This window comes from Vombatus ursinus, unplaced genomic scaffold, assembly GCF_900497805.2.
Source record: "Vombatus ursinus unplaced genomic scaffold, bare-nosed wombat genome assembly UNPS02003292.1, whole genome shotgun sequence".
NCBI lineage: Eukaryota > Metazoa > Chordata > Mammalia > Diprotodontia > Vombatidae > Vombatus > Vombatus ursinus.
The window spans coordinates 1,296,988-1,311,627 of NW_020943070.1; the positions used below are offsets into that span (position 1 = coordinate 1,296,988).

At 41.5% G+C, this 14,640-nt stretch overlaps 1 protein-coding gene across 1 annotated transcript in view; it reads left to right on the forward strand.

Moving 5' to 3' along the window:
- The window catches only part of MRTFA (myocardin related transcription factor A), a 185,627-nt gene that overhangs the window by 20,168 nt on the left and 150,819 nt on the right, over nucleotides 1-14,640 (forward strand). The window contains exon 2 of the mRNA XM_027872617.1: nucleotides 12,643-12,904. Within this exon, the coding sequence (XP_027728418.1) occupies nucleotides 12,643-12,904 (262 nt within the window). The remainder of the gene's footprint in view (nucleotides 1-12,642; nucleotides 12,905-14,640) is intronic.

Below are 14,640 nucleotides of genomic sequence, written 5' to 3' on the forward strand. Positions count from 1 at the left end.
ACTCTTCCTTCTCAATTTCCTTTTTACATCATCCATATCCTGCCTCCGAACCATGGGTGTTCCACAAAACTTTGTCCTGGCCTGTTTTCTGTTCTTTTTATGGAGGATCTCATCAGCTTCCATGGGTTCAGTTATATCTATGCAGAAAACTCCTACTTGGATTTGTCTAGCATTAGTCTCACTTTAGAGACTAGTTTTGAGTTTTGTTTCACCAACCGCTTCTTGGACTTTTCAAATTAGATCTCTTGTAAGCATCTCAAACTTTACATGTCTAACTCAGAACTCATCTTTCCTCCCAAATCCTATCCCTCTTAAAAATTTCCCTATCTCTGTGATATCACCTTCCTTCTGGTTTCCAAGTTCACAACCTTGACATTATTCTTGACTCCTTTTTATCTCTTACCCCATATATTAAGTCAGTTGTTAAATCTTGTTTTTGCTTCCGTAATATTTCTCACATCTCTCATCATCTCTCTACTCACATGGTTACCATCTTAGTTCAGGCCTTCATCACCTTCTGGTCAAACTACTACAGTCTCTAGTTGGAGAAGAAACCCCATTACCCCCGAGCCAACTCAGTCCACTTTTGGATAGCTGGAATTGTTAGGATGTTTTCCCTCACAACCTGCCAGTCTTTAACTTCCACCCATTACTCCTTGTTCTACCCTTGGGTCCAAACAGAACATTTCTACTCTCTTTGCCTTTTACTATAGTTTCTCATTGGGTTTCTTGATTATTTAGTCAATCAGCAAGTGTTTTTTAAGCATCTCCGTTAGTGCCAGGCAATTGTGTAGGCTCAGGATATGCCAGTACAAAGAAGAGACCAATCCTACTTGTAAGGAGCTCCCAATCTAATGGGGGAGACTGGTAGATATCATAGATAGATAGATAGATAGATAGATAGATAGATAGTTTGGGACCAAATATCAGTTGTTAGAGGAATTGGGAAAGCTTCATGCAGAAGATGTGCTTGGACTGTGTCTCTTATCAGTCTACAAGCATTCATAAGCACTAATGAGGTATGATGTGGTACTCAATTCTGAAGATGCAAAGAAAGACAAAACACTTGCCCTTTCCTCATGCAGTGCACAGTCTAATCGGGGAGCTAACATGCAATCTGGTATTTGAAACCTTATTTGAACATGTCTGTTTACATAGGGATATGATGGTGGCAATGACATCTGGTTGTCCTCAAAGATACAGTGGTCCAAAGCAGAGTTTGTACCGGGTGGACAGTAACAGAAGGAATCCCAGCGGAAACCTGATGAAGACATCGGATTACTTTGTGTGAGCAGGTCCCCCCCTCTGTCGTGTTAGGGGATGATGAGGATGGAGATGATGACAATGACGACTTGGATGCAATGGTGTTGGGGATTTTAGACAGGTCTGATCAGGCCCCTCCCCTAGAACAAACCCTCACCTCATCGTGGTGTCAAGCATTAAGGATTGCTCCAGAGACAGGTCCCATCCCTCACAAATAATAAAGACACAAACACATAATCTGACCCCTTTCAATCACTTTATTTGATGATCTGAATGAAGGGAGCCCTATTACAGATGTGTAGGGTGATGAGTGATAGAGATGTATCCCTGATGTCTCAGCAAGTGCCCCAAGGATGGCAGGGGCTGAGCCTCTCTTCCCTTTGAAACCTTGCACTTGGGGGCACTTCTGCTTCACCAAAATGATAGCTACCCACAGCCTACAGATCAGGGCCGCCTTTCTGAAGATGTGTCCGAAAAGGAGGCCTGCTGGAGCCCTCTTAATAGACACGTCAGGGCAACCTTCTTTGCCCAGTGAATGAAGCAGTCAAAAAGGATTGACACCTCCTTTTTGAAACTATAGTGACAACCACGTTCAAGGGATAGCCTCGTGGAGCCCTCTTTCTGCATGTCTTTGAGAAGCCGTCTGTGGCCACTGGTTGGCCAGGTTAACTGTTAGGGGACTGGGGTCACCTTGTACACAATCAGCCTCCAAATTACCTGTAGGAGAGAGCGCTCGAGCAATAGTTCTGGCCCAGCTGCCTACCTCTGTAAATGCTGGTACATCCCTAAATTAGGAAAATTTTCTGAAAGTTGGTCCAAGGGGAATGGGCCCCTTGTAAAAGAAGGCTGCCAAGAAGCCCCGCAGAAGAAGGTAAAGTTTCACCCGTGAGATCTGATCTGGAACAGAGCAGGAAAACGTTTTAAAGGAAGAGAGGGACTCTGTGGGGGAGGTTAAGAGGGAGTGCATTCCAGGCACATTGGGTCGCCATCTTAAAGGTATGGAGATGGGAGATGGGAGTGTCACATGAGGAACAAATTATTCCCTTTGTTGAGATTTGTAAAAGTTTTTGCTAGACTTGGATGTGGGGGAGTTGGACTGCCTGCCTCACTTCAGGCAGCTCTCTTGACTGGAAGTCATGTCCCTTCCTGGCCGCCTTATACATTACCCCCCTTCACGCATTCCATGGTTCAGCCAAACTTATTTTCTTGCTGTCTCTTTTCCTTTGGACAAGCTGTCCCGGCCCCGGAATGTGTTCGCACCTCACCTCTGCCTCTTAGAATAACTAGTTTCCTTCAAAGATCAATGATAATGCTATTTCCTACATGAGGCCTTCCCTAGTATCCCCGGGATCTGCTTGTACTTTCCCCCTAAATGACCTTGTATTGATTTCTTTTGTATATACTTGTATGTGTGTATACTGTAACCCTCCCCTCCAGACTGTAATCTTCTTGTGAGCAGGCCTATATCACGTTCGTCTTTTTACCCAGTAGAATCTGACACAACAGGTAGGCACTTGGTATGTGCTTGGTGGTGGATTGAAGCTGGAAATGACTTAGACCATTGCAGCTCCTTCCCCGAAGTGCTCCCTCTGAGGAGGCAGCTTTTCCTTATCTCCCCCGCCCCCCCTCACCCCCCCAGTGAAGATCACTTCACCTGGAAAGGATTTTAGAATTCCCTTATCTGGGTACATGTTGATTACCCTTGGTGAAATGCAAACTCATGGAAGACAGGGACTGTGTTCATTTTTATCTTTAAATCCTCAGGGCCTGGCATGTAATTGTCCTTTGATAAATGTTTGTTGAATTGATTTGAGTCATTTGAGGCCTTTTTAGCTTACTTTTATAAAGCCCTTAACGCTAACACAAAAATATAGCCACTTAATTAAATGTATATTTGTGATATTTTCACCAGTGTAACTTTATGGGGTTTAAAAGTATACTTTTCAAAATACTTCTTGGGTCAGATAGAAGGTTCTGTAGAGCTAGAAGAAATTTTGTATATTTTCCAGAAACCACAACTTTGGAATGAGTTCAAGTTAGAGTTTGAACTTGGAAACATGCTTTGCCTGCTTCTTCCAGGGGTAAGCCAAGTGATTGCAGAGATGAAATTTATAAGACAGTGACACTTGGAAAGGGTTCAATAGCTCTGAAAAGATTGGATACCAGAGTTGCCCATAATTGAGATGTGTTTTTTTGAGAAGCAGTTTGGGTAGCCTTGTTGATTTAAAAAAAAACAAAACCATCTTGTTCTATATATTGCGGTAGTCAGTGAGAGTTAAATCATATTTTTTGGATGTCTGTGTCTCTATGTGTTTTTTAATAAACTAAATTTCTTATAATCTTAAGGGAATTTCTGCATTGGTATGGATGGAAAGGGGCAGCTAGGTGGCACAGTGGCTGGAGTGCTGGGCCTGGAGTCAGGAGGATTCATCTTCCTGAGTTCAAATCAAACTTCAGACACTTCCTAGCTGTGTGACCCTGGGCAAGTCACTTAACCCTGTTTGCCTCAGTTTCCTTATCTGTAAAATTTGCTGGAGGAGGAAATGGCAAACCACTCCAGGGTCTTTGCCAAGAAAACCCCAAATGAAGATTTAGACATGACTGAACAATACCTTGGATAATAAAGGACACTGTAAGCTTGTCAAGAGTAGAAACTGTTGTATCGAAACTTTATTTCTCCTTCAACGTCTGGTCAGCTCTGTACATAAGAGCCTAATAAAGATGTATGTAAAATGAATGGCTGTTGAAAATGGAAATTATTTTAGCTGCATCTTTCTTGTGTACTTCACCATAAAGCTAAAAAGGTCCCTGGGTTTAAAATTTGTATACCATACCAAGTTAGATAAGATTCCTTGGATCTTCTGTTTTATTTACAGGGTGTGAGGATATTTAACAGATTTTCTGGTATGTTGCAGCTGAGAAGTAAAAAAAAAATTCTTTACTTTTAAAAACTGGGTGAATTTTAAAGAAGAAGGTTTTTTTTTTAAAATTTTGAAATCAGTACATTGTTTTATGTGTGCTTAAATATTAATGCATGAAAGGAGAAAGGGAATTAAGGACAAATACAAAAGCGTGACGAAGCGTCTTGTAAGAATTGTGTCAAAAAACTGTTGTCAAACCTTTAATCCCAGTGGGTTCTGACTTATGAGTACTAAGAAGACAAAAAGAAGGATTTTTTGGAGCTGTATTTGAGGCAAGAAGATAATCAAGAAAGGAATAGGAACCCAGCTTGGAATGATTATGCATTTATGACTGAAAAATGAAGAAGCATTTGCTATAGATACAGATAGAAAAGTAAGACAGTCCCAACTCTAGAGCCTGGCGTTCTGATGGAGGCGGCAGTACATAGGAAAGATTTCAACTGCAAGTCAGATGAAGGAACTCGTGGGCCTTGGGGTGCAGTGACAAAACACACGGCCAGGCCTGTTCTTAAAGAGCATTGCCACTGATAAAATCCTGTTATTTTCTGATTGGCCAGGGCTAAGGCCTTTGGTGATAAGAACTCTCCTTCCTGGGTCTTCTGGAGCTGTGGCTGCTGCCCTTGCAGGAAGGAGCTCTGCCCTTCTGGTGGTGGCGTGCCCTGGGCTGGCATGGTGGCGTGGGCAGTCCCCATCAGGGTCCAGGTGAAAGTGACGGTCAAGGCAGTACCGGTGATTGACTTGGCTAACATTGGCTGCCTGCTGTTTCACTCTCTGGGTGCCCTGCTGCTTCGGCGAGGCTAGTTTTCCTGTTCTGTGGGTGGCAGGTGACTGGCAGGTGGTGGGGTTGTCTTTCCCCTTCTTCATAGCAGCCCCAGACAAAAGCATTTTGAAAGCTCTTCCTGTGCATAAAGCATTGGGAATACAAAATGAAGAGCAAGTCTGTTCCTACTTTCAGGGTGCTTAGTACATCTCATATGGAGATATCAAATATAGGGGTTCAGCTGTAAGTCAGCTGGAGAGGCCCAGCGATCCTTAGGATGCAATGGCACAACAGAAGGAGATGCATTTTCTCTAGGGTCAAAGTCAAAACTGATAAAACTGTGTCCTGTTCTGATTGGAGTCCATTTCACAGTGACAAGAATGCTGATATTAAGAACTCTTTTTTTCTGGCTGTTCAGTGGCTGTGCGCTTTTGGACAGGTGGAGGCTGCAGTATGTGCAGAGGCAGTTGCCTGGATCAAGGCTTCATGAGGGTTAATTCGCTGGACAGAGGCTGCAGGAGTAGACTGGAAACCAGGCTGGTGATCTTGGGATGCTGCTTTTCCTGGAACCCTTGAACTTAGCTCCCTGTTGTTGGCATTGGTCTGAGGTTGGTGGTAGGATAGTATGTGTCTTGACAAAAGCTTCCCACCTGGACGCTGACCATCTGTGGGTGAGCTGGAAGCAGCACTTGGATTGAGTGCCATTGCTGTTTCTGGGGCACTTGGACTTGCTTTTCCTGGACTCTGAGGGGAGGTAGTAGTGGTTTGGCCTACGTGACTTATGACAACTCTTGCCTCTCAGGGCACATCACTGCTTTGACCAGGCTTGTAGGGCTGGTGGTGGTTAGGAATAAAATACTAAAACATTCAACGCCCATTTTGTCCAAAATGGACAGTGACGTTCTGACTGGATGGGATAGAAAACAACATTTGCAACTGGAAGTGACACCCCAGTAAGTAAAGGTATAGGAACTGAGCACCCAGGTGCCATCAGTGAACTCACCATATCCCAAAGTACTAAAACTATTACAGACATGTTACAGATGTGTTTGCTGACTGGGATTACCGAGTAGCTGTCAGCACTCCTGAAGGAACGAGGCAGTATGGGAGAGCTTCTCTGGGACTCAAGGCAGGAGCCCTGGCTGCTGAGTGTGACAGCATATCCTGTCTCCATGACTTCAAAATGGGCTGGAGGGCACTGCTCCCTCACCCTAGCATTTTGCCTCCCTCCCTCCTTCTCATGAAGCCTTTCCTCTCCCCCTTTCTCCCCTGTGCCTGCTGGTACTCACCCCAATTGCCTTGAGTTTATTGCATAGATATTTTTAATCTGCTTATGTATACCCGTTGTGTCCTCCTGTAGATTTTAAACTCCTTGAGGGCAAGGACTGTTTCATTTTTGTCTTTGATTCCCTGTTGCCTAGTATAGTGCCTGGCACTTCCTATATGCTTATTGGTTGATTGGTTTAGTTGGGCTTTAAAATTTAACGGACAAAAAGGGTGAGGCAGGGGGTGAAGGAGGTGATTCCAGGTGTAGGGGATGGCATAGCGGTAGGAAAGCTCACTGATGGGTTCGGGTCCAGTTTGGGGTGTGGGGTTGGAGGCAGGTGAATAGAGTAAGGGTGTAGTACCAGGTTGGGGGGGGGTCATCAAATAGGGGCAAAAGGAGCTTGAACTTTACTCAAAAGGCAGCAGGGAGCCACTGGAGAGTTTTGAGCAGAGGAGTGACATTACTGGTAAGGACAGTTAGTCTGGTTGTATGCCAAAGGATGGGTTAGAGAAAGGAGACAGTAGAGGCTGGAAGAACCTACCTTTTTCTGTAAAAGGGAATCAGATGAAAGAAATGGTATGAAAATGGAGTCACAAGTTAACTTTTATCGCTTGAATATAAGAGGTGAGGGAGACTGAGCGAATGGTAGAACTCTTTTTTTTTTCTCAAATATTTTACCCTTGAACATAATTTCTCCATTTTTTTTTTTTTTTGGATTACTAAGTCCCAATTTCCTATCAACTTTAAAATTTTGATGATAGTTTTCCAGGATACAGACCTTCTTCTCAGATATTTCAAATAATTCAATTAGACCTTTCTGAAATTATGTTTTGGATTTATAATTCAAGGGCAGTTTTTCCAAGGTTCTTTAAAATTTGTTCCCCATACAATTGCCACAATATCTTTTGGGCACTTAGGTAGTATAATAGGTAAAATGTTAGTTTTGAAGTCAGGGAGTCCTGAGTTGCAAATCATTACTCAGATACGTGTTAGCTCTTTGACCGTGCCAAGTCATTTAATCTTTCCTATCCTCGAGTTCCTTACCTCCAAAATGGAGATAATAATTGCACCTACCTCACAGGGTTGTGAGGATTAAATTAAATAACATAGGGAAAGCATTTTGCAAAACTTAAATTGTCATAAATATTGGTTTTTATTATTTTACTGTTACTATATTGTTGTTGTTTAGTTGTTTTCAGTCACATCTGACTATGTGATTCCTTTTGGGGTTTTCTTGGTAAAGATACGGGAGTGGTTTGTCATTTGAATGGTAGAACTCTTAACTAAAAGAGCCAAGTGAAAGTGAACAGGTGGTCTGGACCAGGCCTAGCAGAGGCTCACTTTGTAACTGAAGTCTAAACTGAGCGATTCATGAATTTGCTAATTGTTCTGTCCTAGAACAGAAGGTAACACTGGGCCCTGTCGGTTCTGTTATCAGCATCAGTCCCTGCTAAAGTTGTCTGTGTATTTATTTGAAGTGGGAGGAGAAGTAGAGGAAGGGAGGTCGAGTGAATGGAGCAGAGGCTTGGGCCTCTGGAGGCCACATTGGCTTCTGATCTAACAGAACCCTGACAGAAAACCAAGACCTACACAAGTGGCTTCTTTCTTACTCTGAGTCGGTTTCTCAGTTCTTACAAAATAGGAATCATTTTTTAAAAGCAAGATGTCTATTACCAATGCTCAAAATATTTAATCGGCTTCTCAAATATTCGTTGACACTGGGTCTCTGCAAAATTGGAGCGTTTCTTTCAGTTTGTAGTTGGGAGGGAGTTCAGCTTGGGAAACCTAAGGACATGTGCCTCTGGCTGTGGAAAGTAGGGCTCTCCTTCAAATGGTCCATTGTCAGAGGAATAATTAAACTGGTTCATTGCAAACAAAGCCTCACCTTTAAGCGTGCACTTCCTCCCCGTTGCTGCCTGTCTTCATCCCAGTTCCAGCTTGTCTCAACAAGTTGCTCATTCCAAACTAGTATGTACCCCCCCCCCACAAAAAAAAGGAAATCTCCTCTTTGCGCATCTTTATTCCTAGCGGTGGAGAGTGTGCAGTGGCCAGGATGTCTGTTACCTTTTTCTGTCCTGTTCCTTCCTTCATTCTCAGTATGTGCTTTTCTGCTGTAGGAGTGAAAATTACCTCCAGATGGGTGGTATGGTTTGCACAGCAGGAGGAGTCCTCAGATTCTGTGCTGATTTGTCATTAGTATTTATGTGGTAGTCTGGCCCATCTTGGGCTGTGATATTTAGAAAAGGAATCTGTTGGTGTCGTAGATAAGTTGTATCCCATAGCTAAAAAACAAAGTGTTTGGGGTACCAGCAAAGAAAAATCAGAGGATGGAAATGAAAACTCCTTGACAGAAATCTTTTAAAGAGAAATTCCATGCTACCCTCAATTGTTTAGTCCCTCGTCTCTTTGTCTAATGGTTGCTTTTCCCTTCCCAAAACTCAGGCCTGGATTACTCCCACCAGCTTCCCCTGCTGATCCTACTTCTTGCAAATCAGAGCTGGGGGAAGTTACATGACCATAGTAAATAGGACCCTCTCTGGAGCAGAGCAGTCCTTTTATTCCTCCCTAATTGATAGCTGAGCTCCCTTACCACAAAAGCTTTTCCAGGCTTTCTCTTCTCTCTTTAACCTTCCACACCTCCCCATCGTCTCCCAGCCAAGGACCCACCTCCTACTTTATTGAGAAAATTGGGGCTGTTTGGTAGGAGCGTCTTCATCTCCCTCCTCTTCAGCTTCAGCTTGAAAATCTGTGACATCATCCCCCAGTCTTTCTCCTTTTCCTCAGCCTCTGACAATGAAGTGGCTTTTCTTGTCAAGGCCAAGCCCTCTATATGTGTCTTTGATCCCATATCTCTTCTGACTTCTTAAGCAGAATGCCACAGTCAAAAATCTTCCCCTCTCTCCCTAATCTTCAAACTCTCCCTATAGACTGGTTCCCTCCCTTGTGCTTTCAAACTTGTCCTTGGACTCTACCATTCCTGAAAGCTATCATTGTATAGTGCATTTCTCCTTCCTTTTTCAACCACTCATTGCATCTACTTTTCTTTTTTCTTACTTCTCAACTTTATATAATCTGGTTTCTGACTTAATCACTTAACTGAAACAGCTTTCTTTAAATTTCTTATGATCCTTTACTTGTCAAATCTAACTTAGACATCTTTTCTCAGTCCTCATTCTTTTTGACCTGTTAGCTTCTTTTGACACTAGTGACCATCCTCTCTTCCTGGATACTCTTACTCTCTCCTTTCTTGGTCTCCCCCAATTAATAAACATCAGTATTTTCTTTCCCTTACTGCTCCACCCCCCCATTGGGAAAAAAAAAAAAGAAAACCAAAACCTTTGTAGGAAATATGCACCATTTTTTTTTAAACAGGTAAAGGAGATACTTTTTTTTTTTTAAATTCCTATTAAACATATTTTCACATTAGTGATGTTGTAAGGAAGAATTAGAACCAATAGGAGGAACCACAAGAAAGAGAAGACAAAACAAGGATAAACTATTTACACATATGAGGAGATGATACGTGTGTCCCCTCTGAACGGTATCATCATCAGGAGCCAGAGTCTAATTAGACAGAATGCCTAGGAACGTTCCAGAAATCTATGCAAACAAGGAGAAAGGATTGGAGGGATTGGGTGACATTTGAACCTCACTTTCCTGTGAACTAGTCAAAGGAGGGAAGAACACACCCAAGCACAGAATTGGCTGCAGAAATACATTTCACTCCACAGGGAAACAGGAGAGAAAGAGATGACTGTGACGAGGAGATTCAAAGGACGGAAAGGAGGAGAGCCTCTGACTGGACTCTTAGAGAGAGAAAGAGAAGAGAAACGAAGGAGCAGCAGCAGAATTCATCAAACCTAGAGCACTGGTGCTGAGCACATTCCTTTTCTCTCACCAACCTCTCCTTCTTTGCAAAGAGGGAAAAAGCAAACTCTGATCTAGGTAATGATTAACTGTTACAATAAAAAATACTACCCACTTCCTACCTGAGAGGTGACGGACTCAGGATGTAGACTGAGACATATCTTTTGGACGTAGCCAGTGTGGGAATTTGTTCAGTTTGACAATGCAAATTTGTTGCAAGGATTTTACTTTACTTTCTTTTTTAATGGGAGAACAGAGAGGGAGAAAAAGCAGATTTTTGTTCATTAAAAAAAAAATTAAAAAAAAAAAAGGTGCACTTCTAGGGCTGTATCTCAAAGAGAATGGGAAAGGGACCTATATGTATAAAAATGTTTATAGCAGCTATTTTTGTGGTGGCAAAGAATTGGAAATTGAGGGGATGCTCTCAATCAATTGGGGAATGGCTGAACAAGTTGTGGTATATGAATGTAATGGAATACTGTTCTATAAGAAATGGCGAGCAGGCAGACTTCAGAAAAACCTGGAAAGACTTGTGTGGACTGATGCTGAGTGAAATAAGCAGAACCAGGAGAACGTTATGATTGGTCATTTGTGATGACCTTTTAAAATCTCTCATGACTTCTCTGTTTGGACTTCAAAATTTCTATTCATCTCTGCTATTTTCATTAGAAATCCTTGGAAGTATTTTATTTTATTAAAGATTCATTTTCCTCACTGTATGAATATACTCAGCTTTGCTGGATAAGTTATCCTTAATTGTAAACCTATATCCTTTGCCTTCTGGAATACCACCTTCCAAACTCTCCATTGCTTTGTAGCAGTGGCTACTAAATTGTGTAGTTCTGACTGTGACTCATAGATACCTAAATTCTTTCCTTCTGGCTGCTTGCAGTAGTTTACTTTTGATCTGGATGCCTTGGATTTTGGCAGTGTTGTTCCTGGGAGTTTTCATTTTAAGGTTACTTTCAGATGATGACCAGTCTTTCTATTTCCACTTGGTCCTTTGGTTCTAAGAGATCTGGGCAGTTTTCTTTGAATATTCCTTGACACCTATGCCTTTTTTTTGGTCATGACATTCTTTTTTCTCCTTCATTTGTTTTCCAGATCAGTTGTTTTTATTATGGGTATTTATTTCTGAGTATGATTTATATATTTAGTATTATTTATGATACTTATGAGTATTATTATTAGTATCTTATATTTTCTTCAGTTTTTTTTCCAGCCTTTTGATTTTGTTTTAATATTTCTTGTTGCCATGTGAGGTTATTGATTTTCAGGTTTTGTATCTCTTGTGCCAAGCTGTTAATTCCTTTTCTAATTCTTTCTTTGATAGCTCTCATTTCTTTTCCAATTTATTCCTCAAGTGCTCTCATTTGACTTATGAGACATTTCTAAACTCTACTTTTTAAAAACTCTTCTTTCATCTCTTCCAGGAATTCTGGTTGAGTTTGTGACTAAACTGTTTTTCTCTGAGGCTTTGCTTGTAGATGTCTAGGAGTCATTCTCTTCTGTATTTGTGTCTTTGATGGTCCCTGCTGTTATAAAATAATGAGACAGTTCCTGCCGTCAGGTAGCTCACACACTAATTGGAGAAGACAACACATATTAAAAGAACCAGCCACTGGGCAGATGGAAAGGCCTGGGGGCAGATGGAAAGGCCTGGGTGCAAATGGCGTGGTGGTCCTTCATCTTACTGGAAGGTTTGCAGCTCTCGATTACCAGCTTAGTCAAGCAGTAGGAACATTTTTGTGTCTGTTCCTTCTGGACTTCCCTGATGGTGTCTGAGCAGCCTTGAGGGAAGGCCACAAATGAGGATATCCATTCTTCCAGCCCAGTGCTCAGGATTGTGTAGGGATGGAGCTGAGGGAAGATAGGGAGAGGGGACACCCTGGCCTTCTTCCTGCTCATACTTTAATATGTCCCACTACTTGAACTAACTAGTAATAATTTATTTTTAAGTAGAAGTCTTACCAAACGGGTCATGTGGTCCAGCGTCATTATTTTAATAAATGAGACTAAGGCTTCAGTAACATGCTCAAGGTTATAGTGGGAAGAAGTGGCAGAGAGAGATTTGAATCCAGGTTCTCCAAATATTTATGTACATACACATACATACACATCAGCCTGCCCTGCCCTGCATATGTAATGAGTAACAAATGTCAACCTACAGTTATTTTTTTAAGATGTTCTTTTCAACAGGTTAACACTATTTAAGACAAATACCAGCCTGGTATATTCTGTTCTCAATATCAAAATAAATTTCATTCCAACCAAGTTGAATTATCAAAAATTGTAAATTAGTAGAATTTAAAATGATATATTATTTCATAATTGAGAGCCATTTCCAGACCTGATTGGTCAACTCTGGTGCTTAAGGTTAATGAGGTTCCTTACTCCTGTCCTCAGGAGTCATTTGTTCTGACTGTTGTTTTGCGTTTGATTCTTCTGTATTTTTCAGATCTTCCTGTTAGGAGATCCATCAATAAATTAAGAACCCCAGGGTATTAAGCTAATGATCTGGGTGGCATTGGACATCTGAATTTTGTTTTTCATTTGGTTTCCAGGTTGCCATCACAAAAGCCAAAGTGGATTTCTCCAGCGTCGTGTGCCTGCCCCCTTCCGTCGTTGCTGTAAATGGCCTGGACGGAGGAGGGGCTGGCGACAATGATGATGAGCCGGTGCTGGTGGCCCTGGCTGCCGCACCCAGCCCCCAGAGTGAAGCTGTTGCCAATGAGCTTCAGGAGCTTACCCTGCAGCCTGAGCTGACCCTAAGCCTCCATCCTGGCAGGAATCCCAACCTGCCTCCACTCAGCGAGCGGAAGAATGGTGAGTAGAGACATAGTTCGGTTGCCTTTTGGTGGAGTTTGCTCAGTCAGACCTTCATGTCACGGGAACGCGGGTTTGGTGGGAGTGACCTTAGAAGTGAAGAGGATTTAGAGGTAATAGGAGTATAGACCACAGAGACGAGAAGGTCCGTAAAGATTCTAGGAGCGTAGAATTGAAAGACGTCAGGGCCTTAGATGACCTTATGGGCTCATAGGAGATAGAGACAGAGCAGATTTTAATTTATTTGTGTCCTTGTGAACCCCCTTGTCTGTATGGTGATGCACATGAGCCCCTTCTCAGAAAAAGAATTTTTTAAAAAAAAATTCATAATTAAAGGAAAGGCTAAATTTCAGTTAGAGGTTAGCGAAGGAAAATATATATATATATATATAATTTTTTTTTTCTTTTTTCTTTTCGTCCCAATCCAAGTTCATGGACCTCTTGAAATCTGTCTATAGACCCCCTAGTCATCTGAGGCCCCTAGATTAAGTACTTTGGTCTTAAAGATAATAGGATTAGAGGGTTTATTTTTTTTCCTTGAAATTTTTTAAAAAGTTGTTTTATTGACACTTTTTGTTTTTAACACCACAACGATTTCCAGGTGTATTGCCATTCCACAGTGGGCCTTCAGTCGTAACGAAGGTGAAAGAAAAACAGTAGTTCATTAGCTCTGTTTGGTAACTTACACAGCATTGCACACTTCTCCAATTAAAAGAGGGAGCTACATTTTCTTTTCCCTAGTACCAAATTTAGACATTATAATTCCATAACATTTAGGTGCACTTTATTGCTCTTCTATTATTTTATTGCAATCATAGTATAAATTAGTTTTTTTGGTTCTGTTTACTTCATTTTGTATCCATTTGTCTAAATCTTACCATTCTTTTCAAAATCCCTCCCACATCTTAACAGTGTAATAATATTCCATCACATCCACGTACCCCAGTTTGTTTGGCTATTTCGAAATCAATTAGCATCCACTTCATTTAAAAAATTTTTTTATTTAATATCATAAACTTGACAAACATCAGCAAACATGAAACTTTCCTTATGCAAAGAAACAGAGAAAAGATTGCATGTGACACTGAATCTGTTGTCTGCAGCTTGATTTTTTAAAACTGTACGTTAAACTTCATATGATAGGTCTAGCCCTCTCTTGCTTATCTGTGTCTCTATCTCCACTTTCTCATTTCTGTTTGTTTAATAACCGCAAAAAGTGTTCCTCCGATTCTTCTGTTACATGTGGAGCTTTTAGTTCTGCCTTTGGCTTCCGTGGGGTATATTCCTAACAGGATGTAGAGGTGAAAGGGTATGGGCATTTAGGCACCGCTTTACATAATTCCAGGTGGTTCTCCAGAACAGCTGGGTCACTTCACAGTGTTCTTTCCGGTAGCCCCTGTCACATCAGTCATTCCTGGCTCTTTGTCAGTTTGCTTGGTGTGAGGTGTAACCTCCGAGTTGTTTCAGTTTGTCCTTAGGTTATTGTTGTTGATTTGTAGCAGTCTTTCACACACATGTTCATAGTTTTTATTTCTTTTAAAAACTGTTCATTCCTTGACCAGTTATCCATTGGGGAATGACTTTTGGTCCTTCATATTTGTGTCAATTCCGTGTTTATCTTAGATATCGGACCTTTTTCAGAGATAGTTGATGCAAAGATTTTTTGTTCTCCAATCAACAATTTCACTTTTGATCCTAGGCACATCGTTGCTTTTGTTTGACTAGACCAGATGCGA